Source organism: Thalassophryne amazonica, chromosome 19, assembly GCF_902500255.1.
Source record: "Thalassophryne amazonica chromosome 19, fThaAma1.1, whole genome shotgun sequence".
Classification (NCBI taxonomy): domain Eukaryota; kingdom Metazoa; phylum Chordata; class Actinopteri; order Batrachoidiformes; family Batrachoididae; genus Thalassophryne; species Thalassophryne amazonica.
The window spans coordinates 18,750,299-18,778,083 of record NC_047121.1 but is presented as its reverse complement, the minus strand read 5'-3'; the positions used below and the strand labels follow the sequence as shown (position 1 = coordinate 18,778,083).

General features: G+C 41.5%; 1 protein-coding gene across 1 annotated transcript; it reads right to left on the bottom strand.

Moving 5' to 3' along the window:
- Window positions 1–9,265: 9,265 nt before the first annotated feature.
- Window positions 9,266–27,526, bottom strand: eif5 (eukaryotic translation initiation factor 5). Its single transcript, XM_034194786.1, has 12 exons — window positions 27,482–27,526; window positions 26,845–27,071; window positions 23,773–24,052; window positions 23,528–23,609; window positions 14,919–15,091; window positions 14,429–14,540; window positions 14,185–14,309; window positions 13,680–13,841; window positions 13,172–13,333; window positions 12,536–12,700; window positions 12,079–12,219; window positions 9,266–9,654 (listed from the first exon to the last, which is right to left on the bottom strand). Exons 3-12 carry the CDS (start codon window positions 23,842–23,844, stop codon window positions 9,559–9,561), a joined length of 1,290 nt encoding a protein of 429 aa, XP_034050677.1. The 5' UTR covers window positions 23,845–24,052; window positions 26,845–27,071; window positions 27,482–27,526; the 3' UTR covers window positions 9,266–9,558.
- Window positions 27,527–27,785: the final 259 nt, after the last annotated feature.

Genomic DNA, 27,785 nt, shown 5'->3' with positions numbered 1-27,785 from the left:
CTGCTGCATCCTAGTAAGAGCAGAATACTACTGGAATGAAACTGAATAAGGAAAGTTTTTTTTTTCTCACTAAATGGATGCTGCACTCACTGCAGTTTATTGTCTGGAATAGTCCCAGATTGCATTTCAGAGCTTCTAGAATCGAAACATTTTCATGCAGGTGGTGTTGGGGGTAATTTTGGGTTTTGGGTCTTGGGCCACATGTAGAATGAATCAGTTTTTAAATGAAGTTTTCAATTCATATAGTGGCATCTACCTTTTTTTTTTTTTTCTTTTTTTTTTAAGGTTACTTTATACTTTTATACTTTAAGTAGGTTTTGGAGCACATACTTTTTCACTTTTACTTGAGTAAAGAGGTCAAGTTGATACTTCAACTTTTACCAGAGTGTTTTTAAACTGCAGTATCTATACTTCTACTTAAGTAACAAATGTGTGTACTTTTGACACCACTGATTAAAAGTGACTTAGAGGCTGCAAGTGGATGCTGGTGAAAGCTTCTGCTGGTCAGGATCTTGCTGTCCCTCCTTCCTCTTTCTCGTCTGTGTTGTTCGTCTGCATTTTTCAAAGACTTCCACTCCCATGTGGATCATTGCTTACTGGCTCGATCCCTCACTTGTTCTTCCCAGGTCTTCCAGTTGGGGTAGCCACTCTTGAGGTTGTGTTTTAGGAGGTCCTTGCAGCATTTCTTCTGCCCTCCTCTGGACCATTTCCGTTGCTCAAGTGGGAATAGGAGATCTACTTGGAAAGTCAGCTGTCATCCATCCTAACGACATGACCCACCCACCAAATCTGGTTCTTGATAATGTCACACTCTATGCTCTGTAGCTTGGTTTCAGCCTGTATGCTGATGTTGGTACGGTCAACTTCCCACCTGATGTGGAAGATACTCCAGAGGCAGCACATGTGCGAAGCTGGCTGAAGCTGGTGTTGGATCTTGTCACCGATGAGCACTATGAAGTTGGCACTGGGTTTGATATTGAATATTTGAAAACAGAAATTGCACCGGGTTCAATATGCGATTTTCGAAGATGGAGCTGGCTCTTGTCAGATTGTACTTGAAGAACATACTCTAGTGTGCCATCCTAGACACACTGCCCTGCAACAATCCATCCAACTTCCAGTTCCAAGATGTTAGTTGGATGGCACAGGGGCAATTTAGTTGCATAACAACTGGAAAATCCCAGTACGTCCAAACAATAAAGTTAATGGCCAAGAAACCATCCACTGTGCCACCCTAGACAAGATGGCTCTGCAACCACCCATCCAAGATGGTTAAAACCAGATGGTGTCTTGGGTGGCACAGCACTTTAATGTGCAAAAAGGCAAAGACGCCGACTCCCTCCCATTATAGAAAATCACTATGTCAAAAAAGGTTGATGGCCAAGAAACCATCCACTGTGCCACCCGAGACAAGATGGCTCTCCAACCATCCAAGATGGTCAAACTAGATGGTGTCTTGGGTGACACAGCTGCGATTTAGCTGCAACAATAAGGCAATGACAGCAACCCCCTCCCATTATAGAAATCACTGTATGTAAAACAATGTTGATGGCCAAAAAAACATACACTGTTGCACCCTAGACAAGATGGTCAAAACCAGATGGTGCTTTGGGTGGCGCCATAATTTAGCGTGCAATAATAAGGCAAACATGGCAACCCCCTCCCACTACAGAAAATCACTTGATGTAAAACAGTTGATGGCAAACAAACCAAACTATTAGGGGAGCTACGACTACTTTTGAACACCCTTTGAAGGGTCTATTGGCAGCCATTTTGGATGCCATTTTGAATCTTAAACCCATGAATGAATTTAGTTTAGGCATACATGAGTTTGCTGTGACCTACATTGGTCTTCCTATTGAATCTCTGTGATATTTAAGTTGTTCATATGTTGTTTAAAGATGTTTTAGTGGAAAAACCCAATTTTGGAGGCCATCTTGGATAACTGGCTTGAGGCCAGTTTTTATTTTTGGGAACATCCTGGTTGTGTTTTGGGGGTCATCTAAGGAACCTAAAAAAGTTGGTTTGGTTTAGTCCTGGGGGTGCAAAGGTAGTGGTCGTAACTCCCCTAGTATACACTGTGCCACCCAATGGCTCTGCAACCACCCATCCAAGATGGTTAAAATCAGATGGTGTCTTGGGTGGCAGTGGCACAGTGGCAATTTAGTGTGCAACAACAAGGCAAAGATGGCAACCCCTCCTGTTACAGAAAATCCCAGTATGTCAATCTATGTCAGTGGCCAACAAATCATCCACTGTTCCACCTAGACAAGATGGCTCTCCAACCACTCACCCAAGATGGTTAAAGCCAGATGGTGTCTTGGGTGGCACAGAGGCAATTTAGTGTACAACAAGGCAAAGACTGCAACCCCCTCCCACTATGGAAAATCACTATAAAACAAGGCCAATGGCCAGTAAACCATCCACTGTGATACCCTGGCTCTCCAACCACCCATCTAAGATGGTCAAAAACAGGTGGTGTTTACTCTTGGGTGGCACAGCGACAATTTAGCCTGCAACAAAAAGGCAGTGACGGCAACCCCCTCCCATTATAGAAAATCACTGTATGTAAGACAACATTGATAGCCAGCAAACCATGCACTGTTCCATCCTAGACACAACGGCTCTCCAACCATCCATCCAAGATGGTTAAAACCAGATGGTGTCTTGGGTGGCACAGTGGATGGTTTCTTGGCCATCACCCTTCTTTGACATAGTGATTTTCTATGAGGGTTGCCATCTTTGCCTTGTTGTTGCACACTAAACTGCAGCTGTGCCACCCAAGACACCATCTGGTTTTAACCATCTTGGGTGAGTGGTTGGAGAGTCATCTTGTCTAGGGTGGAACAGTGGATGGTTTGTTGGCCATTAACTTTATTGTTGGACGTACTGGAATTTTCCAGTTGTTACACAACTAAACTGCCCCTGTGCCATCCAACTAACATCTTGGAACTTGAAGTTGGATGGCTTGTTGCAGGGCAGTGTGTCTAAGATGGCACACTGGAGTATCAATCAATCAATCAATCAATTTTTTTTATATAGCGCCAAATCACAACAAACAGTTGCCCCAAGGCGCTTTATATTGTAAGGCAAGGCCATACAATAATTATGTAAAACCCCAACGGTCAAAACGACCCCCTGTGAGCAAGCACTTGGCTACAGTGGGAAGGAAAAACTCCCTTTTAACAGGAAGAAACCTCCAGCAGAACCAGGCTCAGGGAGGGGCAGTCTTCTGCTGGGACTGGTTGGGGCTGAGGGAGAGAACCAGGAAAAAGACATGCTGTGGAGGGGAGCAGAGATCGATCACTAATGATTAAATGCAGAGTGGTGCATACAGAGCAAAAAGAGAAAGAAAGTGCATCATGGGAACCCCCCAGCAGTCTACATCTATAGCAGCATAACTAAGGGATGGTTCAGGGTCACCTGATCCAGCCCTAACTATAAGCTTTAGCAAAAAGGAAAGTTTTAAGCCTAATCTTAAAAGTAGAGAGGGTGTCTGTCTCCATGATCTGAATTGGGAGCTGGTTCCACAGGAGAGGAGCCTGAAAGCTGAAGGCTCTGCCTCCCATTCTACTCTTACAAACCCTAGGAACTACAAGTAAGCCTGCAGTCTGAGAGCGAAGCGCTCTATTGGGGTGATATGGTACTACGAGGTCCCTAAGATAAGATGGGACCTGATTATTCAAAACCTTATAAGTAAGAAGAAGAATTTTAAATTCTATTTTAGAATTAACAGGAAGCCAATGAAGAGAGGCCAATATGGGTGAGATATGCTCTCTCCTTCTAGTCCCCGTCAGTACTCTAGCTGCAGCATTTTGAATTAACTGAAGGCTTTTTAGGGAACTTTTAGGACAACCTGATAATAATGAATTACAATAGTCCAGCCTAGAGGAAATAAATGCATGAATTAGTTTTTCAGCATCACTCTGAGACAAGACCTTTCTGATTTGAGAGATATTGCGTAAATGCAAAAAAGCAGTCCTACATATTTGTTTAATATGCGCTTTGAATGACATATCCTGATCAAAAATGACTCCAAGATTTCTCACAGTATTACTAGAGATCAGGGTAATGCCATCCAGAGTAAGGATCTGGTTAGACACCATGTTTCTAAGATTTGTGGGGCCAAGTACAATAACTTCAGTTTTATCTGAGTTTAAAAGCAGGAAATTAGAGGTCATCCATGTCTTTATGTCTGTAAGACAATCCTGCAGTTTAGCTAATTGGTGTGTGTCCTCTGGCTTCATGGATAGATAGTATATGTTCTTCAAGTACAATCTGACAAGAGCCAGCTCCATATTTGAATATCAAATGCACTGCCATTTCTGTGTTTGAATATCAAACCCGGTGCCAACTTCACACCGCTTCATCAATGTCGGTTTTTGATGACATGGCTGCTCAGGTATGGTACAAGTACTGTTAAAAAAAATACTTCAATAAAAGTACAGAGTATTCTTCTCAAAAACTATCCAGAATGCTAACTATTGAATCAAACCCATGTAGAACAGTGTTTTTCAGACTTTTCATCGAAAAACCATTTAACCATTAGGATCACAGAATATCTAACTCCCCAAATAAACAAAAACTCGTTCTTTTATTTTTCTATACCCACTTACTCCACTCAAGGGTCACGGGGAGGCTGGAGCCTATCCCAGCAGCCACAGGGCGCGAGGAAGAGCACCATAGATGTTAAGAGTGGACCTCCCATACAGACTCCAACAGAAAAAAGGCACAGTAGAGGATGTACTTCCTCAGACAGCTCAGGAAATTCAACCTGCACCAGAAACTGCTCATCTGTTACACATCCATCATCCAGTCTGTCCCGTCCATCTCCAGCTCTGGTTTCTCTCCGCTTCCAAACATGACAAGCGGACTTCAACGAACTGTCAGGTCTACAGAAAAAAAAATAATCGGAGCCAAACTGCCCTCCATCCAGGACTTAGCATAGAGGCTGATTAGCAGTTTCACAGCAAGGTCATGGGATCACTTCCCACCTGTGTGGAGTTTGCATGTTCTCTCCTTGTTTGCAAGGGTTTCCTCCCATATCCAAAGTCATGCAGGTTAAGTGAATTGGGACACCATGTTTGTGCAGGTCTCCCATGTACAAGAGATCTCCATCTCAATGGGGTTAACCTGGTTAATAAAAGGTTTTAAAAAAAAAATACCAGTCCAGGAAGTGAGCTGGCAATACCCTGCAAACTCCTTACACCGTAGACAACCCGTCCCCTCTGGTCAATATTGTATAACAGACACAGGAACAGTTTTTTCCAGACCATCAAACTGATGAACATCGAACCTGTCATAAAACTCAATTCATATTCCTCATATGTACAGCTTCAATCCATTTCTCCTTTGCACACATTTTTTACTATGAGTTTAGTGTATATTTTTATATGCTTTTTGGAGAGTACAATTCAACCAAATTCAAAGTCCTTGTATTCTTTGAAGACAGTTGTTGAATAAAGACTATTCTGATTCTGCAGTCTGCCTGAAAACACAAAGTCCGCCATTTTTCCAGCTTTCCTCCCAAAGACAGCTATCATGTGTGAAACACATTTCAATCAAGACAAATAGTTTCACATAAGCTGTTTTTATTGTAATATTGAATGACAAAAACCGAGTGTATAGTTTTACAGCTGATTGCGGAAAATGTTCTCATTGTTCCGATTGTCACATTTGTGACAGATTTATGGGACTTTGTCCACCTTTCTTTGGGCAAGTTATGGACATTTCTCAGTGTTTTCCATAGATTCAACCATGTCTGTGCATTTACCTGCATGTCCACATTAAAAGGCGCTGCACCCCACGATGTTCCACAAGAGCGACTTGCAGAATACTCGGTGAGCATGCACCAAACAATGTAACTGAGAAAATGGGGGGGGGGGGGGGGGGGGGGGGAATCCATAAATAAAAACCTACTTTCTATATCTTGGCATTTTAAGACCTTCTTGAAAGACTGATTTAAGGCATCAATGCCAATTAAGTCCTAATTCTTACTAATAAAGTCAGTGCCTTTAAGGGTCTGTGCAAAGCTTGTAAAAGTAAAAGTAACAATAAGCCATGAAACAAAGTGTGGTGATAGCAAAACATTCATTTATTGACTGGAAAAATACAGGGACCAAAAAAAAAAAAAAAGTGCAATCAAATGACCCCCCCAAGACCCATGTGATTAAAATCCTCTGACTATATCTCAAAATTACAATTACTGTGCTGCAAGTAAAGCGCCAAGTTAAGTCATGCCACAAAGCAGAGGGCGGGAATGAGGACTGGGGGGTAGGTAGTAAAACAGGGAACAGCTAGCCATTTAAGATCATGTAAGTCATTGTGAGTCAAAGCCACAGCACAAGAAAACATAACCATCCTCTTGTTCAGATGGCATCAATATCGATGTCGTCCTCTTTGTCAGGCGTTTCTGGTTTCACAGTCTCCACTTTCAGCTCGCGAGCAGAAGAGGAGTACACCACCTGAAGACAGAAAACAGCCACTTCATACCCATTTCACTCTATTCAGAGGTTGATGCCAGTGTTTAATATGTTCTTAAAGCTAGGATAGGTAACTGTTCAGAAACACTTATATTGGGTGAAATGGTCCGTCTATACTAACAGTAGTCAATACATTATGTATTCAGAAAAAAAAAGGGGGGGAATCATGTCTGTAGCAGCTGTAGGATCGATAAAACTCCGACCAGTATAAACCCTGCGGTCCGCTCCCAAAAAAAAAAAAAAAAAAAAAAAAAAATCAGATGCCTTCATGTCATGTCACCAGGCCTAACACCCTCCTCCGCACGTGCACACTTGTCTCTTTTCACCGAAGTTCACTTCAGTATGGCAGAGAATACAGCCAAAACTACCACTTCCACCGTATTGCGCCATGTCGAATTAATCATTTTCTCTGCAGATTGGACGTTAAACGGCCATAATGACTTCCTGAATCACGGCGGAACACTCCAGCTTCTGCCTTTCGGGCGCCTAACAAGCTGCAGAAAGCATTTTGAGCCGTCTACAAAGGTAATTATTTGTCATGTTTACAATGTCATGGCTTGGTAAAACAGCCGTGTGTTCTTTCCTTCTTGTGTGCAGCTGTTAAAGTGCGCTACGTGACACGATCTAATCGCCAACACAATGTGCAGCTCGTCAAGTGGAGTAAAGAAGTAAACAGAAGCGAGTGGTGACGTCAGCGGATCACATCAGAGTGCAGCTCGTCTTATAACAAGTTAAATCTGTTATAAACATCCTTTAAACAGCTGCACACAAGAAGGAAAGAACACAACTGTTTAACCAAGCCATGACAATGTAAACATGACAAATGACCTTTTTAGACCGCTCAAAATGGTTTCTGTAGCTTGTTAGCCGCACGCATGTGCGCAAACAGCTAAAGCGGTCCTCTGATTCAGAAAGTGATTACAGCCATTTTCAACGGCCAATTTTATATACACAGCGTCCAGAGCAGAGCATGTGGTAGCCAGTAGAACAAAGAATGGCGCCCAGCTGTGAACACAGCGGGTGGGATCATCACAACGACATGCATGGTAAGGAATGCTCGTGTCAGGGGGCCTTTAGTTGGCTCTCCTCTGCCCCGCTGAGTTCCACAGTCAGATGCGTGTTCAAGTTCGTGGGGGGCGTGGCTTTGGACAGAGCACTAACAGCGGGCGGGTAGGGAAATAGTTCTTTTTTGGTGAAAGTGTACCCTTACCAGCAGGCATTTTGTTGTAATAATACTATTAAGTAGTAGCAGTATAAAACATTGTCTTCAAAAGTGGACCTTAAATCTAGGGCCATTGTCCCCCCCCCGCACACCATCCTCTTTCCATCTGGATTCAACCCTGGTTTGCAGTCTGAGCAAGATCAATCAAGAATTTGTGTATTTATTCTGTGGAAAGCGTGATCTGAGAGGTAAGAAGGTTTTATCAGCGCATTTACATCATGCAATACTCAGGAAGTGATTTTAGGCGCATGGGGTAGAGAGGACAAGTTAGTGTTCATTTTTAATGTGTTGTGGGTCATTTTTTTATATTTTAATTACAGTAAAGACACTCGGCACAACTTTAGAAATATGTTTGTAAAACTCTGCTCTGTGTGCTGTGAGACATCTCCGCTCAAAACACACTGCTCCCCCCCTCCTCCTAAAGACAGGACATGACTCACTGACGGGAGAAAAAACAAAACAGATGTTACTCTAAAAATCAATTTTTGAATGCGATACATTTTATGTCTTGTGTTCAACCTTGATTCTGTGTCAGGATGGCATCACCGCGAGCGCTGAAATCCGCCATAGACGGAAAACTTTGTTCCCTGTAAATTGTTCATTTTCTGCAAACAAACTCATTTTACACAATGTCAGAGGTGCCACAACACTTCCAAATTAGACAAGATGGAAGTGAGCTGGCAATACCCTGCAAACTCCTTACACCGTAGACAACCCGTCCCCTCTGGTCAATATTGTATAACAGACACAGGAACAGTTTTTTCCAGACCATCAAACTGATGAACATCGAACCTGTCATAAAACTCAATTCATATTCCTCATATGTACAGCTTCAATCCATTTCTCCTTTGCACACATTTTTTACTATGAGTTTAGTGTATATTTTTATATGCTTTTTGGAGAGTACAATTCAACCAAATTCAAAGTCCTTGTATTCTTTGAAGACAGTTGTTGAATAAAGACTATTCTGATTCTGCAGTCTGCCTGAAAACACAAAGTCCGCCATTTTTCCAGCTTTCCTCCCAAAGACAGCTATCATGTGTGAAACACATTTCAATCAAGACAAATAGTTTCACATAAGCTGTTTTTATTGTAATATTGAATGACAAAAACCGAGTGTATAGTTTTACAGCTGATTGCGGAAAATGTTCTCATTGTTCCGATTGTCACATTTGTGACAGATTTATGGGACTTTGTCCACCTTTCTTTGGGCAAGTTATGGACATTTCTCAGTGTTTTCCATAGATTCAACCATGTCTGTGCATTTACCTGCATGTCCACATTAAAAGGCGCTGCACCCCACGATGTTCCACAAGAGCGACTTGCAGAATACTCGGTGAGCATGCACCAAACAATGTAACTGAGAAAATGGGGGGGGGGGGGGAATCCATAAATAAAAACCTACTTTCTATATCTTGGCATTTTAAGACCTTCTTGAAAGACTGATTTAAGGCATCAATGCCAATTAAGTCCTAATTCTTACTAATAAAGTCAGTGCCTTTAAGGGTCTGTGCAAAGCTTGTAAAAGTAAAAGTAACAATAAGCCATGAAACAAAGTGTGGTGATAGCAAAACATTCATTTATTGACTGGAAAAATACAGGGACCAAAAAAAAAAAAAAAGTGCAATCAAATGACCCCCCCAAGACCCATGTGATTAAAATCCTCTGACTATATCTCAAAATTACAATTACTGTGCTGCAAGTAAAGCGCCAAGTTAAGTCATGCCACAAAGCAGAGGGCGGGAATGAGGACTGGGGGGTAGGTAGTAAAACAGGGAACAGCTAGCCATTTAAGATCATGTAAGTCATTGTGAGTCAAAGCCACAGCACAAGAAAACATAACCATCCTCTTGTTCAGATGGCATCAATATCGATGTCGTCCTCTTTGTCAGGCGTTTCTGGTTTCACAGTCTCCACTTTCAGCTCGCGAGCAGAAGAGGAGTACACCACCTGAAGACAGAAAACAGCCACTTCATACCCATTTCACTCTATTCAGAGGTTGATGCCAGTGTTTAATATGTTCTTAAAGCTAGGATAGGTAACTGTTCAGAAACACTTATATTGGGTGAAATGGTCCGTCTATACTAACAGTAGTCAATACATTATGTATTCAGAAAAAAAAAGGGGGGGAATCATGTCTGTAGCAGCTGTAGGATCGATAAAACTCCGACCAGTATAAACCCTGCGGTCCGCTCCCAAAAAAAAAAAAAAAAAAAAAAAAAAAAATCAGATGCCTTCATGTCATGTCACCAGGCCTAACACCCTCCTCCGCACGTGCACACTTGTCTCTTTTCACCGAAGTTCACTTCAGTATGGCAGAGAATACAGCCAAAACTACCACTTCCACCGTATTGCGCCATGTCGAATTAATCATTTTCTCTGCAGATTGGACGTTAAACGGCCATAATGACTTCCTGAATCACGGCGGAACACTCCAGCTTCTGCCTTTCGGGCGCCTAACAAGCTGCAGAAAGCATTTTGAGCCGTCTACAAAGGTAATTATTTGTCATGTTTACAATGTCATGGCTTGGTAAAACAGCCGTGTGTTCTTTCCTTCTTGTGTGCAGCTGTTAAAGTGCGCTACGTGACACGATCTAATCGCCAACACAATGTGCAGCTCGTCAAGTGGAGTAAAGAAGTAAACAGAAGCGAGTGGTGACGTCAGCGGATCACATCAGAGTGCAGCTCGTCTTATAACAAGTTAAATCTGTTATAAACATCCTTTAAACAGCTGCACACAAGAAGGAAAGAACACAACTGTTTAACCAAGCCATGACAATGTAAACATGACAAATGACCTTTTTAGACCGCTCAAAATGGTTTCTGTAGCTTGTTAGCCGCACGCATGTGCGCAAACAGCTAAAGCGGTCCTCTGATTCAGAAAGTGATTACAGCCATTTTCAACGGCCAATTTTATATACACAGCGTCCAGAGCAGAGCATGTGGTAGCCAGTAGAACAAAGAATGGCGCCCAGCTGTGAACACAGCGGGTGGGATCATCACAACGACATGCATGGTAAGGAATGCTCGTGTCAGGGGGCCTTTAGTTGGCTCTCCTCTGCCCCGCTGAGTTCCACAGTCAGATGCGTGTTCAAGTTCGTGGGGGGCGTGGCTTTGGACAGAGCACTAACAGCGGGCGGGTAGGGAAATAGTTCTTTTTTGGTGAAAGTGTACCCTTACCAGCAGGCATTTTGTTGTAATAATACTATTAAGTAGTAGCAGTATAAAACATTGTCTTCAAAAGTGGACCTTAAATCTAGGGCCATTGTCCCCCCCCCCGCACACCATCCTCTTTCCATCTGGATTCAACCCTGGTTTGCAGTCTGAGCAAGATCAATCAAGAATTTGTGTATTTATTCTGTGGAAAGCGTGATCTGAGAGGTAAGAAGGTTTTATCAGCGCATTTACATCATGCAATACTCAGGAAGTGATTTTAGGCGCATGGGGTAGAGAGGACAAGTTAGTGTTCATTTTTAATGTGTTGTGGGTCATTTTTTTATATTTTAATTACAGTAAAGACACTCGGCACAACTTTAGAAATATGTTTGTAAAACTCTGCTCTGTGTGCTGTGAGACATCTCCGCTCAAAACACACTGCTCCCCCCCTCCTCCTAAAGACAGGACATGACTCACTGACGGGAGAAAAAACAAAACAGATGTTACTCTAAAAATCAATTTTTGAATGCGATACATTTTATGTCTTGTGTTCAACCTTGATTCTGTGTCAGGATGGCATCACCGCGAGCGCTGAAATCCGCCATAGACGGAAAACTTTGTTCCCTGTAAATTGTTCATTTTCTGCAAACAAACTCATTTTACACAATGTCAGAGGTGCCACAACACTTCCAAATTAAGACAAAAACTTCAATTCAATAACAGGTTTGATAATGCGCCTGCAGTAAATTCAGAAAATGCATTCAAAAACAGAAGGTGCAAAAAGCCACAACACAAGTGCCAACAAATGTTTTTGTCCAGAGGACGTGTGACAGCACAAACCTGATCGACAAAGCTGAGAAAGTTTTTTCTTTTGAGGTAGCAATATTTTCCCTTGTCATGGTGGACCGTGAAGGTCCTCAGGCATGTATGTGCGTTGTGGCCATTTCCAACAAGTCAGTTTTTTCTTGCAATGACTGAATTTACAGCAGACATGACAGCAAATCAAACTGTTGCACGTGTTGAAAGCTATATTCGAGTTATCTATGTTTACAAGCATCCACCCCTACCCCGTTTTCTTCCTTGTAAGACGTTTTGGTGGCCCTACTTGTAGAATTGATGCAGGTACATTTTTGTATTTGCAATTTTTCCTGCATTTGCCAATACCTTAATCTGGAAGTGTTTGTGGCTCCTCTCAGCCAGTGTACAAACACCCGTTACCTTCACATTTTCATCATCTTCCTCCTCTTCTTCCTCGCTGCCCTCGCTCTCTTCCTCTGCCTCTTTCAGCCATTTGACAAAAGGCGCAGCCTTGGCGTGAATCTCTTTGGCGAGTTCCTTCGTGACATACTTCTTAGAAACCTGCAGAGTAAGTACAATGACTCAAAGTTTAACTGCGACAATGCAGTTCACCAGTCAAGGCCAGTAAAGTATGCCCAGTAAAGATTTTTTTTTTTTTTTTAAACATGCTTTTATTGTGCTGTACTGAAATAACCTGAAAAGAAGAGCTACTGTCATGACAACAGCAGCTCTGAAAAGACAAGTTGCTTCAATTAGTTTGCACTCAGTATTAACAGCTGGATGTAACAGCAACTACATGAACAAAATTTGTCCAAGGATGATCCCCCAAACATTGGGTACATTTTGATAGTACAAATGTCTTAATTTCCACACTGACCTTCTCTGCCCAGGCAAAGATGACTTCTTCCTCCAGCAGGTCTGCATCATACAGGTCTTTGAGGATGATGGGGACACGGTTGAGCAGGTGGACATGATGGAGCTTCACCACACATTCAAAGCCCCCCAATAGATACTTCTGGGCTTTTTTATTATTGTGGCAGAACTAATGAGAAAATAAAATCAGGCAGGTCAGAGAAACAATTATTCATCCACCATCAGTAAGGAACTGAGAAGTATCAGAGGCATTTGCTTTTTTATAAATGAAAGAAAGATGAGAGCATCAACTGACCAAGTGAGGCCTGTCAACCGACAAAAAGATCTAATTGTTAAAACAGAATCCAGACTGACGTCAGGAGGCTAGAATGTTCAAGAAGGAGATGAAAGCAAAACAATTCTTGTAAAATTTAGACAGATTTGGAGTCTGGCCAAAATTTAATCTACCATTTTCCTACAACATGTTATTGTAAATTTGTGAACTTTTGCATACAAGTGTCCCAAAGAAACAAACTAGGTCTTGCACAACCTTAGCACCTAATCCACTGGTTGACTGGAGTTTTGAGGTAATACAGAAGTCAAATAACCATGGTCATGGACAGTGAATAACTATGTGAGCAGTGATATGACACCAACATACTCGCAGGAAGTGGCGTTTGTACTTCTTGATCTGGTCACGGATGTTCTCGTCAAACAGCAGCTCGCTGAGGATGAGAGGACCCATGGCCTTCACATCCAGACGCTCTGCCTCAGCCAGGATCTCTTTATCAGCCCCGTCGATGGTTCCACTCTCCTTCTTTTGCTGCCGATCGAGGATGAAAAGTTAAGTGACCACCAAGCCAAAGGATTTACTTCCATGTTTGGTACCACTACTTAAAATTTTAAATGTTTTTGCCCATAGGCTAATTTCATCAAACACCACTGTAGTCAATAAAACAAAATACTGAAAAGATTCTTCAGCTGAATACCTGAAAGATTTCAGCTTTGTGAATGAACAAAAATAAAAATTAGGTAAAGTCCTGAGGACCATTCAACTGAAGACAATATGAATTTAACAAAGGCTGAATTAATTTTAGGCAAAACAAGAATTCACAAATAAACCCACCACCACAAGTTCATGTCATAATTTAGGAATTACAAGCTATTACCTTCACAAAGTTGTAGAACATGTCGACCCTCTCCTCCAGGGGTTTCTCCAGATCCTCGCTGAGTGTAAGGTTCTTGGCATGGTCGCTGATCTCCTCCATTCGCCGCCTCTGTGCCTCCTCTGTCGTCTCCTCCGCCCAGTCCTCATCATCATCATTCCCATCCTAAACAGCCACACACAATCACAGTGTAGACGTCAAGACAATGCAACTCTCCAGATGGCTCACAAGGCTTAAGGGGTTTGTGGGGTGGGGTGTCTAAAACTACCACAAACTTAAGTGTCAATTTTTTTTTAATGGTTTGTGAAAATATCTCCAACATGATCTAAATCAAAAAACAATGGACTGCATCAGTATTTTTTGGTCCCTCTAAGGTCCCAAGACTCGTCAACACCCGAATCTTGTGACATCAATTTAAGTCAAAACCTGTGGAAATGCAAAACATTTAATGCCCAGTCCCTTTGTGGTGAACAAGCACAACAGGAAATCGAACAGGAAGGAAACTCACCACAGCATCTGGAGCGTCAACATTGTCATGGTTTCCTGCCTGCCCTCCGCCATTCTCCTTGTCCTTCTTGCGATTCTTCTTCTCTTTTTCCTTCTTTGCAGATGCAGATCCACTGTCATTGTTCTCTGTTGGTAAAGTAACAATCATATTACTCCTTCTTACTGGCCTGAAGTGGATTTCTGGAGTCGTGCATCCTACTTGGGTCAGTGCCAAATTATAATTAGTAGCAGAAACAAAATCTCACCTGGTGGGTTTTTGAGAATGAACGTGCAGAGTTTGTGTCTGGTGTCTAGCATGCCGGAGTAACCACAAGCCTTACAGGAAGTGCAGATGGTTTGTTTCTTGGGATTCACATGCTGTGAAACGGACAAAAACACCTCAGATACAAAAAGCAAAGAGCAGGAAAATAAATAAAAATCTGTTTTAGTAATAAATCAGAGCAACTTATTTCTCTGATTACCACCAGTGTTCAGTTCAAATAAAACTTCAAAAAGTAATGCATTTTTCTCCCAGGAGCCATTAATTTATAAGATTCTGTCACACGAAACCTCACTGATGGATAATGTTTCACAACTAATGCAAAACTGTAAGGATCTGACCACAAAATTATTTCTCACTGTACTGGAATTAAACAATGTTTAAAAAACACTTTCAAAACTTGTAAAACAACATCAGTAAACCTGATTAAGATGGAACTCATCCTTCCCCATTACTCTAACAGATCAAGTATTTACCAGATCAGTTTCAGGGTTGTCACACTCGGCACACAGCACAAATTTTCTGATGAACCCATCAAGCATGTCCTGCAGCTTGTTCGCCTCGTGGGATCCATTGACGATGTACCGGTCATTTTTGGTATCAAACTGGGTCTGAGCACCGAGTTCACAACCAAAAAACTTGGTTGGGTCTGTGGAGAACAATGACAAAATTACTTTTATCCTCTTGGCAATTTATAATAAGAACACTGAGGCAAATTACAGTAAGCTTGAAAACATTCAAAAACAAGGATCAATTTTTTGGGGGGGTGCACACAATAAGTTACCTAAATTATTTAATACATTGCCTGACTCACTGCATTGATCTGCCTGCTATCAGTACAGCATAGCAATTTTGCTCACAAACTGTTATTTCTCTCATTCCTTACACTTTGTTTTGCAGGTCCCTGAAATGTTTTCCTTTTGGAAAACAAAGGCTGCAAAGCTGTAGTTTACATAATTTCATAAAGTCAGCAGATATCCACTTCCCACAGTTTTGTCATATGACAAATTAGGGAAGCAAAACCAACACCAGCTTTTGGCTTTAAAATTTCAAACTTTATTTCATATACAGGGTTCAGGCAGGCCACATGTCAATTTTAAAATAAGTGAATTCTCCGTGTTGGAAACCATTTGGAAGATTCAGACTGCTTTCGGTGGCTTTTCAGTCGAGTGAGTATCAGGGAAATTGTGTAACAGCTGGGCATGCCACAACATGTCCTGTGAGACTTCCAACACGGAGGTGTTTTTTGTTGTGTGCCACGAGCAGCTCCGTCCCGATGCGTGAATTCCTTTGCATGTCTTTCATTACAAAATCTCCTTTAACAGTGGAATGTGCCACAAAAGTGCTGATGTCCACATTTTCTGCGATTTCTCTGGTAGTCACACGACGTCCCGGATCAACACAGTCTTCACTGTGGAAATGATCTGGTTGTTTCAGCCTGTCGATGGCCGCTCGAAGCGCACCGTGCCCTCCGCCGCTGTGGGCCGTCTTTAATCCGGTTGTAATCCTCCTTAATCTGTGTGACGCCAATAGAATCTTCACCGAAAGCCATCTGAATTTCCTGAATGGTTTCCACCTGGCTGTCTCACACAGTTTCAGAAAAAATTTTCATGGAGCAAAACGGCAGTCGCTCAGCCATTTCACTGACAATGAAAATCCGACTAGGGGGGTGGACCAGTGCTCACTCAAAGCCTGCCCACAGGCGAATGACGCAACTGACAGCCGTGAAAAAACTCACGCATGCGCACCAAGGTTCAAGCTTGGCTGATGCAATCACACGTGATACAAATTCATATAGTTTTTGAAAAAAATAAGAAGGTCCATTACTTTTCGGACAGACCTCAAATCGATCAGATGAGCTGCGCTTTGACGCAATCGCTTGCAGCGGTTTTTAACTGTTTGCGCTATGGTCAAATACGTGGCTCATTATTCGAATAATTACTGAAATTTCAGACAAATCCATAAATGGCTCATTATTCATCGCTTTATTAGTCGGTGGGACCAAAGCTTAACTCATCTTCAATTGCTTTTCCGGCATTTGCTTGTGGGATAATAATTATAAGTAGTATGAAAAATGTCTTCAAAAGTGGACCTTTAATCAAGGGGCGTTACTGGTGGCAATACTCCATAACGCCCTCTTTCCACCTGGATGCGCCCCTGGTGTGCAGTCTCTCAGCAGGAACAATTTGTGTATTTATGTGGAAAGTACGACCTGATTGAGATGCAAGGTTTTAATCAGCGCATTCACATAATGTCATTCTCTGAATGAGATTTTAGGCTTTTTTTGGGGGGGGGGGGGGGGGTTACATGTTTGTTCTTATGCATCGCAGGTCTCCAGCTGTGTTTTTAGTTTAACCACAGTGATGACCCTCAGAGCAGACTTTGAAAAGAAGCTTAAAAATATGCTTGTAAAACTGCAACTCTGTAACCCCCCCCCCCCCCCCCCCCCCCCCCTCATGCCGCAGACAGGACACAACTCACTGCTAGGAGAAAAAACAAAACAGACATTCTAAAAATTGATTTTTGAACGTGGCAAGTTTTACATGTATCCAGCCTTGATTCTGCGTCAGGACTGCCTTTTGGGAACCCGACTGATGGGAATCAGTCATAGCGACTGAGAACTTTAATCCCCGCATCTGTTTGACTGTTTTCATGCCATTTAACCTCAAAACGTTCTGAAGTAAATCTCTCATGCTTTCAATTGGCCACAAATCACTGTGTGATATCCTGGCGACTACTTCTGTGGAGTTTATTGGCAGTTGGCAGCCAACATTTAAGCATTGCTGCCACCAGCTGTTTGGGGTGGGGAGCATACGATTCAAAGTGGCGCCTCAAAATTGATTCAACATGCAAAGTGTCCAATTAAAACGCCTGGTACCAATACCATTTTTCAGAATAAGGTTGATACGCAGAGCTCCAGTTTCTACGGTGGAAAAAAGTTGATCGGCCACAACATGAAGTTATGAAAACAGCAGTGGAAGCTAGGCTCAGAAAAGAGATTAACATCTGTGAGCAGCCACATGGATTTATGCAAAGTACTACAGGCGGAACTCAGACTGCACTTATGGAAAAGTATGGGGAACAGGAGAAGTTGTATTGTGTGTGGATTTTGAGAAAGCTTATGACTGGGTGTTGAGACGTGACACTGTATGAGGAAGTCTGAGGTGGTAAACATGCATGTGAGTGTGCAGGATGACAGACAAGTATAACTGTAAACATGAGCACTGTCATGTGATGGTAGTTCAAGGCGGAGGTTGGACTGCATTAAGGATCAGCTCGGGGTCCTCTGTCTGCTACTACGACATACGAGATCAACTAGTCCCCATGGACTGTTGATGTCTTCAGAAGACATTGCGATGTGTAGTCAGAGTATAGAGCAGGTCAAGGTGAATTTGGGAATAAGCTCACGAGAGAAGGATAACAGAAGTCAACAGAAGCAAGGTGTCATTCCTGTGCATAGACAAGTGGTGCAGGTGAACCAGTGCAAATAACTGGGGTCATCTGTTCAAAGCAAAAGAGACTGTGGTGGAGAGCTGAAGACGAGTACAGCCAGGGTGGAGAAGAGTGGCCAGAGTGATCTGTGACAGAAGGACTTCTGTAAGACTGAAAGGGGAAGTCTGGGATGATGAATCGCTCAAATACTCCAGCCTTTATTTGCCCATTATCATAAAGGAGAAATATTGCTTGAAGCAGTTGCTCAATTAGTGAGTCCACTTTGACCTCTTGAGTGTTGTTTTGTGGTAAAACAGCACAAGAACTTAAATGTAAAAGTCAGTTGAACTGACACCCTCTGCTTAACTTTCACAAAAACTATTCTTAAAGCTACAGGGCCTTTCATGTCTCCCAAAATTAAGAAAATTTAGCTTCTACCAAAAACCAAGCATTATAACGTAGGTTTATTTTGTAACATTACAAAATTACAGCTCTTTTTAATGACGAGGACATATTTATCTGGGAGGAAATTCCATAGTGAATATTGTCTTTTCTTTCATCACTGTCATGCAGGCCAACTACAGGAGGAAGCCTGTGTGATGTTATGAGATTAGCCATGACCTATCTTACATTAACATCCATAACATTTCTTGTAAATCACTTCCAAATCTGTCAAATGTTGGTCATAGCATCTGATCCCTTGAATTTCTCCCCCTCATGGGTTGAAATTCTAAACTGCTTTGAGACAGCATGAATTTTGATAATATTGGCAATATATTACAAATCCCTTATCTAAATGCTTTAGGAACAATATAGTGGTTCCAAAGAAATTTTTTTTGTCTTAAATCTTAAAATAAAACAAAAAAAGCCCAGTGGCACTACAACTTTAAATTAAAAAAAAAAACACATTCCTCTGGGATCTATGGAACCCCCCACCAAAAAGAGAAAGGGAGAGAAAAAAAATTCCTTTTGCACAGGTCATTTCATTTTGCTCTTGCTTGCCTCTACTGGTGGTTGGATCTCACTGCGGTATTGTATCACTTCCTGTTCCGGAGCACAGCGGTGTTTTTCTGTATCTGTTAGCTGTTTAATCTGCGCAGTTAGATTGATCTAGTTATCTACATTACGATTTGTTTCACAGTGTAATCTCCACGTGCCTTAACTAAAGCACTCCTTCTGCTGAATCACCTCTAAATTATTTACACATTCACTTTGCATGTTTTTAGGAATCTGCTAGCTTAGCGCAGCTACTAGCTCTTAGCCGATTTAGCATGGCGGCTTCTCCTGTCTCTCCCGCACTTTTCTGCTCTGGGTGTGAAATGTTTAGTTATTCCTCAGCCTCCTTTAGCAGTAATGGTACTTGTAATAAGTGTATCTTATTCGTAGCTTTGGAGGCCAGGCTGGGCGAACTGGAGACTCGGCTCCGCACCGTGGAAAATTCTACAGCTAGCTAGGCCCCTGTAGTCGGTGCGGACCAAGGTAGCTTAGCCGCCGTTAGTTCCCCTCTGGCAGATCCCGAGCAGCCGGGAAAGCAGGCCGACTGGGTGACTGTGAGGAGGAAGCGTAGTTCTAAACAGAAGCCCCGTGTACACCGCCAACCCGTTCACATTTCTAACCGTTTTTCCCCACTCGACGACACACCCGCCGAGGATCAAACTCTGGTTATTGGCGACTCTGTTTTGAGAAATGTGAAGTTAGCGACACCAGCAACCATAGTCAATTGTCTTCCGGGGGCCAGAGCACGCGACATTGAAGGAAATTTGAAACTGCTGGCTAAGGCTAAGCGTAAATTTGGTAAGATTGTAATTCACGTCGGCAGTAATGACACCCGGTTACGCCAATCGGAGGTCACTAAAATTAAAATTAAATCGGTGTGTAACTTTGCAAAAACAATGTCGGACTCTGTAGTTTTCTCTGGGCCCCTCCCCAATCGGACCGGGCGTGACATGTTTAGCCGCATGTTCTCCTTGAATTGCTGGCTGTCTGAGTGGTGTCCAAAAAATGAGGTGGGCTTCATAGATAATTGGCAAAGCTTCTGGGGAAAACCTGGTCTTGTTAGGAGAGACGACATCCATCCCACTTTGGATGGAGCAGCTCTCATTTCTAGAAATCTGGCCAATTTTCTTAAATCCTGCAAACCGTGACTATCCAGGGTTGGGACCAGGAAGCAGAGTTGTAGTCTTACACACCTCTCTGCAGCTTCTCTCCCCCTGCCATCCCCTCATTACCCCATCCCCGTAGAGACAGTGTCAGCTCCCAGACCACCAATAACCAGCAAAAATCTATTTAAGCATAAAAATTCAAAAAGAAAAAATAATATAGCACCTTCAACTGCACCACAGACTAAAACAGTTAAATGTGGTCTATTAAACATTAGGTCTCTCTCTTCTAAGTCCCTGTTGGTAAATGATATAATAATTGATCAACATATTGATTTATTCTGCCTTACAGAAACCTGGTTACAGCAGGATGAATATGTTAGTTTATATGAGTCAACACCCCCGAGTCACACTAACTGTCAGAATGCTCGTAGCACGGGCCGGGGCAGAGAATTAGCAGCAATCTTCCATTCCAACGTATTAATTAATCAAAAACCCAGACAGAGCTTTAATTCATTTGAAAGCTTGACTCTTAGTCTTGTCCATCCAAATTGGAAGTCCCAAAAACCAGTTTTATTTGTTATTATCTATCGTCCACCTGGTCGTTACTGTGAGTTTCTCTGTGAATTTTCAGACCTTTTGTCTGACTTAGTGCTTAGCTCAGATAAGATAATTATAGTGGGCGATTTTAACATCCACACAGATGCTGAGAATGACAGCCTCAACACTGCATTTAATCTATTATTAGACTCTATTGGCTTTGCTCAAAATGTAAATGAGTCCACCCACCACTTTAATCATATCTTAGATCTTGTTCGGACTTATGGTATGGAAATAGAAGACTTAACAGTATTCCCTGAAAACTCCCTTCTGTCTGATCATTTCTTAACATTTACATTTACTCTGATGGACTACCCTGCAGTGGGGAATAAGTTTCATTACACTAGAAATCTTTCAGAAAGCGCTGTAACTAGGTTTAAGGATATGATTCCTTCTTCATGTTCTCTAATGCCATATACCAACACAGTGCAGAGTAGCTACCTAAACTCTGTAAGTGAGATAGAGTATCTCGTCAATAGTTTTACATCCTCATTGAAGATAACTTTGGATGCTGTAGCTCCTCTGAAAAAGAGAGCTTTAAATCAGAAGTGCCTGACTCTGTGGTATAACTCACAAACTCGTAGCTTAAAGCAGATAACCCGTAAGTTGGAGAGGAAATGGCGTCTCACTAATTTAGAAGATCTTCACTTAGCCTGGAAAGAGTCTGTTGCTCTATAAAAAAGCCCTCCGTAAAGCTAGGACATCTTTCTACTCATCACTAATTGAAGAAAATAAGAACAACCCCAGGTTTCTTTTCAGCACTGTAGCCAGGCTGACAAAGAGTCAGAGCTCTATTGAGCTGAGTATTCCATTAACTTTAACTAGTAATGACTTCATGACTTTCTTTGCTAACAAAATTTTAACTATTAGAGAAAAAATTACTCATAACCATCCCAAAGACGTATCGTTATCTTTGGCTGCTTTCAGTGATGCCGGTATTTGGTTAGACTCTTTCTCTCCGATTGTTCTGTCTGAGTTATTTTCATTAGTTACTTCATCCAAACCATCAGCATGTTTATTAGACCCCATTCCTACCAGGCTGCTCAAGGAAGCCCTACCATTATTTAATGCTTCGATCTTAAATATGATCAATCTATCTTTGTTAGTTGGCTATGTACCACAGGCTTTTAAGGTGGCAGTAATTAAACCATTACTTAAAAAGCCATCACTTGACCCAGCTATCTTAGCTAATTATAGGCCAATCTCCAACCTTCCTTTTCTCTCAAAAATTCTTGAAAGGGTAGTTGTAAAACAGCTAACTGATCATCTGCAGAGGAATGGTCTATTTGAAGAGTTTCAGTCAGGTTTTAGAATTCATCATAGTACAGAAACAGCATTAGTGAAGGTTACAAATGATCTTATGGCCTCAGACAGTGGACTCATCTCTGTGCTTGTTCTGTTAGACCTCAGTGCTGCTTTTGATACTGTTGACCATAAAATTTTATTACAGAGATTAGAGCATGCCATAGGTATTAAAGGCACTGCGCTGCAGTGGTTTGAATAATATTTGTCTAATAGATTACAATTTGTTCATGTAAATGGGGAATCTTCTTCACAGACTAAAGTTAATTATGGAGTTCCACAAGGTTCTGTGCTAGGACCAATTTTATTCACTTTATACATGCTTCCCTTAGGCAGTATTGGACGGTATTGCTTAAATTTTCATTGTTACGCAGATGATACCCAGCTTTATCTATCCATGAAGCCAGAGGACACACACAAATTAGCTAAACTGCAGGATTGTCTTACAGACATAAAGACATGGATGACCTCTAAGTTCCTGCTTTTAAACTCAGATAAAACTGAAGTTATTGTACTTGGCCCCACAAATCTTAGAAACATGGTGTCTAACCAGATCCTTACTCTGGATGGCATTACCCTGACCTCTAGTAATACTGTGAGAAATCTTGGAGTCATTTTTGATCAGGATGTGTCATTCAAAGCGCATATTAAACAAATATGTAAGACTGCTTTTTTGCATTTACGCAATATCTCTAAAATTAGAAAGGTCTTGTCTCAGAGTGATGCTGAAAAACTAATTCATGCATTTATTTCCTCTAGGCTGGACTATTGTAATTCATTATTATCAGGTTGTCCTAAAAGTTCCCTAAAAAGCCTTCAGTTAATTCAAAATGCTGCAGCTAGAGTACTAACGGGGACTAGAAGGAGAGAGCATATCTCACCCATATTGGCCTCTCTTCATTGGCTTCCTGTTAATTCTAGAATAGAATTAAAAATAATTCTTCTTACTTCTTAGGGACCTCGTAGTACCATATCACCCCAATAGAGCGCTTTGCTCTCAGACTGCAGGCTTACTTGTAGTTCCTAGGGTTTGTAAGAGTAGAATGGGAGGCAGAGCCTTCAGCTTTCAGGCTCCTCTCCTGTGGAATCAGCTCCCAATTCAGATCAGGGAGACAAACACCCACTATACTTTTAAGATTAGGCTTAAAACTTTCCTTTTTGCTAAAGCTTATAGTTAGGGCTGGATCAGGTGACCCTGAACCATCCCTTAGTTATGCTGCTATAGACGTAGACTGCTGGGGGGTTCCCATGATGCACTGTTTCTCTTTTTGCTCTGTATGCACCACTCTGCATTTAATCATTAGTGATCGATCTCTGCTCCCCTCCACAGCATGTCTTTTTCCTGGTTCTCTCCCTCAGCCCCAACCAGTCCCAGCAGAAGACTGCCCCTCCCTGAGCCTGGTTCTGCTGGAGGTTTCTTCCTGTTAAAAGGGAGTTTTTCCTTCCCACTGTAGCCAAGTGATTGCTCACAGGGGGTCGTTTTGACCGTTGGGGTTTTACATAATTATTGTATGGCCTTGCCTTAGAATATAAAGCGCCTTGGGGCAACTGTTTGTGATTTGGCGCTATATAAAAAAAAAATTGATTGACTGAAATATCAAATAGTTGAGCGATAGCAAAGAATGACCGATTCTACACATGATGCCACTTACATGTTGGAGGCCTGTTCAGTGCCTTTGCAACATCAACCATGTTGACAATGACTGTCTTTATTCCATTCCCCTTGCCTTCAACCTGCATAGAAAGATGATGCAGAAACCATACTTTTGTGTCAGGCTAAACAACTACATCAGAGCAGTAGCAAAACTTCAGCATGATTTGACGCTGCAGTAAATCTAGAAACTTTAAGACAAGTTTAAGGTTGACACCGCTGGTGGAACAGATCTTAAGGCATTACCTTGGCAATCAGACGGGGCATCTTGTAGCGATAGAACTGGTCTGACACACTGCGATTGATGTTGACAGACATTTTGGCTGGATGTTAGCACTATCAGTAAGATAAAAGGATCGTGGTTGGGGATTTTTCGGGATCTTCTGTCTGGAAAAGAAGGGATGACATAAACGACTACAAGCGTGCTCGGTCTCTGACATGAAAAACGCTGTGCCGCTGCGGCTGCAAGTTCCTTGCTTGAAGGCTAGATTTCCACCACACAGGTTCCAACGGCTGCGCAACAGCTCTGAAAGAGGAGAAGGAAACGTGTCAGTAAGCAAATAGTGTCAATCCACAGGTGTCAAACAGACTAACCATACACAGCTTGTGTACTGCACAAAAGGACTTTCATTACTACCTATACAATTTACAAAGGCATCACCCCTCAACTAAACCAAATGACTTCCACTGGGTAAGAACGAGTTCAAGACAAAAATTTTCCTGTTGTGTACATGGCGCAAGTTTGAAGCATATCACACATGCACTGTGTTTTCTTATGGTAAATTAGCCATCATGAACTAGTCAGTTTATCCTCATTATGCACCGTTTTTAATTTGGTGAGTTACAAGATGATAGAATTTCTTTTTAAGCTACTGTACATAAAATGGCTCCTGTCTTTGATCATGGTGAAATTAGGGAGAACAGTTTGGTATGCGTATGCATTTTGGGTCAAGGATGAAGGCTGCAAAAACGGGAAGTTGATAGGACAAATATTTGAAAAATGAGCAAATTTGAGCTAACCAGAAAACAATGGGCATTGTGTTGCAATGCATCATTTGGGTTCTGGGTTTTGAGGTTTAAAATGTTATTGTGGTTCATGTTAGTTCAACAGTGTTAGCATTTTTGTAGTTCAACTGGTTTAGTGACTTTAGTTAAGTGTCGTGTTGCCATTACCACGAGTGACTAAAGTATCATATTGGTACCATAAGTAAAAAGTGCAGTGCTTTTTAATGTCTTCCTCCACCCCCACAATTTGTCAAATTAAAAGCACCTGCTTACAATGGATCGAAAAAAAAAAAAAAAAAAGCTGTGCATGCAATTTTGCTCACGGAAACTGCTGAGAGCTGACCTTCACTGTTTGTTATGTTTATCTATTTTGGGTCAAGGATGAACAGCGCCAAAACTGAACGTTGATAGGATTAATTTTTTTGAGAAGCTACATATATTAGCTAATGACACTGAACAATGGACATTAAGATTTACATTCTGGACTCACCCCAATCCAGCAGGGGGAGGTAAACCCTCTATATATTAAAAACAGGAGTGTGTGCATGATTTTATTTGATAAGTTCAATGTAAGCACATAATATAATTCTTAAAATGTAAAAAAACATGGACACAAAAAAGTGAAAACATTTCAATTTAAACATCAAATGACAAAAGTAAAAAACAATTACAATAATAATTACTGTGTATATGGTAAGAACCTAAATTTATAAACACATTAAGACAGCAAATTAACATTTAACAAAATTACATTAACAGGAATTAAAAGGGTTGAGTTCTTCAAAAACTGTTGAGGTCTAAGGTTCTAAGAACATTCTGGACTCGCACACCATTCCAACTCATAGAAACTTTGCACAATTTATTATCACACTTAAAATGTGTCAGCTACCTATTTAATAACCAGAGCCCATGGAGCCCCACAGACAATGTGCTAGTAGTTTTTTTTTTTTAAGTCAAATAATCTTGTATTGCATCATTTACTTCAATCTTTAAGCATTGCAAACATTTAAGCAGGCAGTTTTCAAAAACTGAGCAACCGTGTAAGACTTGGAAGGAAGCCACAACCATACAATTGACAGAGCTGTAGGTTGTGTGTATGATGAAACTTATTTGTTGCACCACCAGTAACAACTTCATGGTTGGGTGGAAGAGAGAATTGACTTAAGAACTCACACACACAAAAAGAAGAAATTCCACCTAGTTAGCCAAAAAACACATGGAAACTTGAGCCTAAATTTGTTCGGTTGTGTAGGAAAATCCTTATCTCCACTACATCATGAACCCATGACTAGTGTAACGCAACAGGCAAAGGTTGGAGTATTCCCAGTTTCCCCAATTATATCAACAGAAGGCTGTAACTCATTTGGGAATTGTCACAGGTACCTTGGTGGCTTCGTTCAAGGTCACTCAACTTTTGTAGACTGCCTCTGAAAAACAGACTTACCATATAGTTTGTGGTTTTTTTTTAATTATTATTAAACTCAAGATGCATTCTGTGACTTCAACATGTTCATCCCTTCACTTGTTGAAATAAAAGCAAAATTAACTGTTTCTATTATGGTAATCATGTTTATATTTAGATTATCCAATTACCATATTTTCCAGAATATAAATCAGTTTTTTTAAAGCAGCTTGGGAGGTGGTGTGACATTATAAATATAAATAAAATCACTTACTACTACCACCACCACCATTAATATTGTATTGATATCCCATGAAAACTGAGGGACTGTATTAAAATGGGACATGCAATATTTCTGTTAAACCACTTGAATTCATGCTGAATGTTTACATTACACCAATTGTAATTGTGTCATGTCCAAATATTTACAGATCTGGCTGAAAAACATAAAAAAAAAATAAGTCCAAAGACAAAACTGAACAGTTAATGTGCTGTTGCAGAACTAAATGCACAAAAGGCTTTTTGTGGCAGGCCTTTATTTTAGCTCAGAGCCCCCTGGCTTTAGTCCCACAGGGCCTACTCCCAAACAGAGGCCTAGCAGCTGCTGCACCCATTATCCTGCAGCCGCTCAACAACAACAACCACATCATCCCACCTGAAAACCACACGGGGCTCGTCAGAGACATGGCCAGGCCTGGTGCTGAGGAGTTTTTTGACAAAACGACAGAGGTCGAGTGCGTTTCCGGAGGAGGCTAGTTAGCGTAGCATCCTGGTTGGTGCATAGTGCGTCACTGCACACGAGTGACTGGACTGGGAGGCGCCATTTTGACAAGAGGAGCACAGAAAACACCTCGTTTTCTACAACACACACACATCCAAATAAAATGTTTCACACACATGCCACAACTTACCGTTTTCGCAAAACAAAGACATAAACACAACGCTGATCGTCCAACAGCCGCAGTGAACGGTTGCGTTTCGCTGAAGCTGATGTTGTATTGACTGCAGCTGGGTCTCTTATTTATTAGTATTTTTCCGCCAAAGACGCACAATTACACGACATCAAGCATCCAAACGGCGTAGATATCAGATTCATAGACACGGGAAGTTATCTGCGATGTCCTCTGGGTAGGGGCACCTTTAGTGGAGAAAAAAAATAAAACTACATCAGAAGACAAGTTCTGCTAAATAGCTTACATGTTTCGACATGAAGCTATTTCACACACAATTTTCCATCGCGATTCCCTAAAATACAATAAACTGTATGTAATAGTAATGAAATGAATAGTATGCGCACATAAATCGACCAATAAAAGCGTAAATTCCAAGAAATAGTCGGAACCCAGTTGCTAAACAGAGCTAACTGCTAATGCGCACAGGCTGACGCCACAGCTGGAAAGACTACAAAATTAAGTTAGTTCATAAACTGCTTACTTGTCTACATTTTCGCTGTTGGAAGAAAAAAAACGTATCGAAAACCAAGCCACAATAGAACACACGTAAAAAGAAAAGGGGGGGGGGGAGAACTACGATAAATATAATACGCACCTTACTCTGGAATATTCCGCGAAATGCTGCTATCGCGTCGAGCGAGAGTCAAACTAGCGCAAAAGAAAGAGGTCGCAGCTTCCGGTTTGACAGCGTCGATCTAGCGATGTTGCCAGGTTCCCGAGAGAAACAAGCACAACAGGCGTCAAAAATGAATACGCCCAAAATTCGTCAGTTTAACTACTTTGTCAATTTTTCTATTCAGTACCCATTGAGTGTAAAAGGGATTTGGGGGATGTTCCCAGACAGAGCAAATACAACACACAAGTTTCATCATCTGGAACGTTAACATATAAAAATTCAT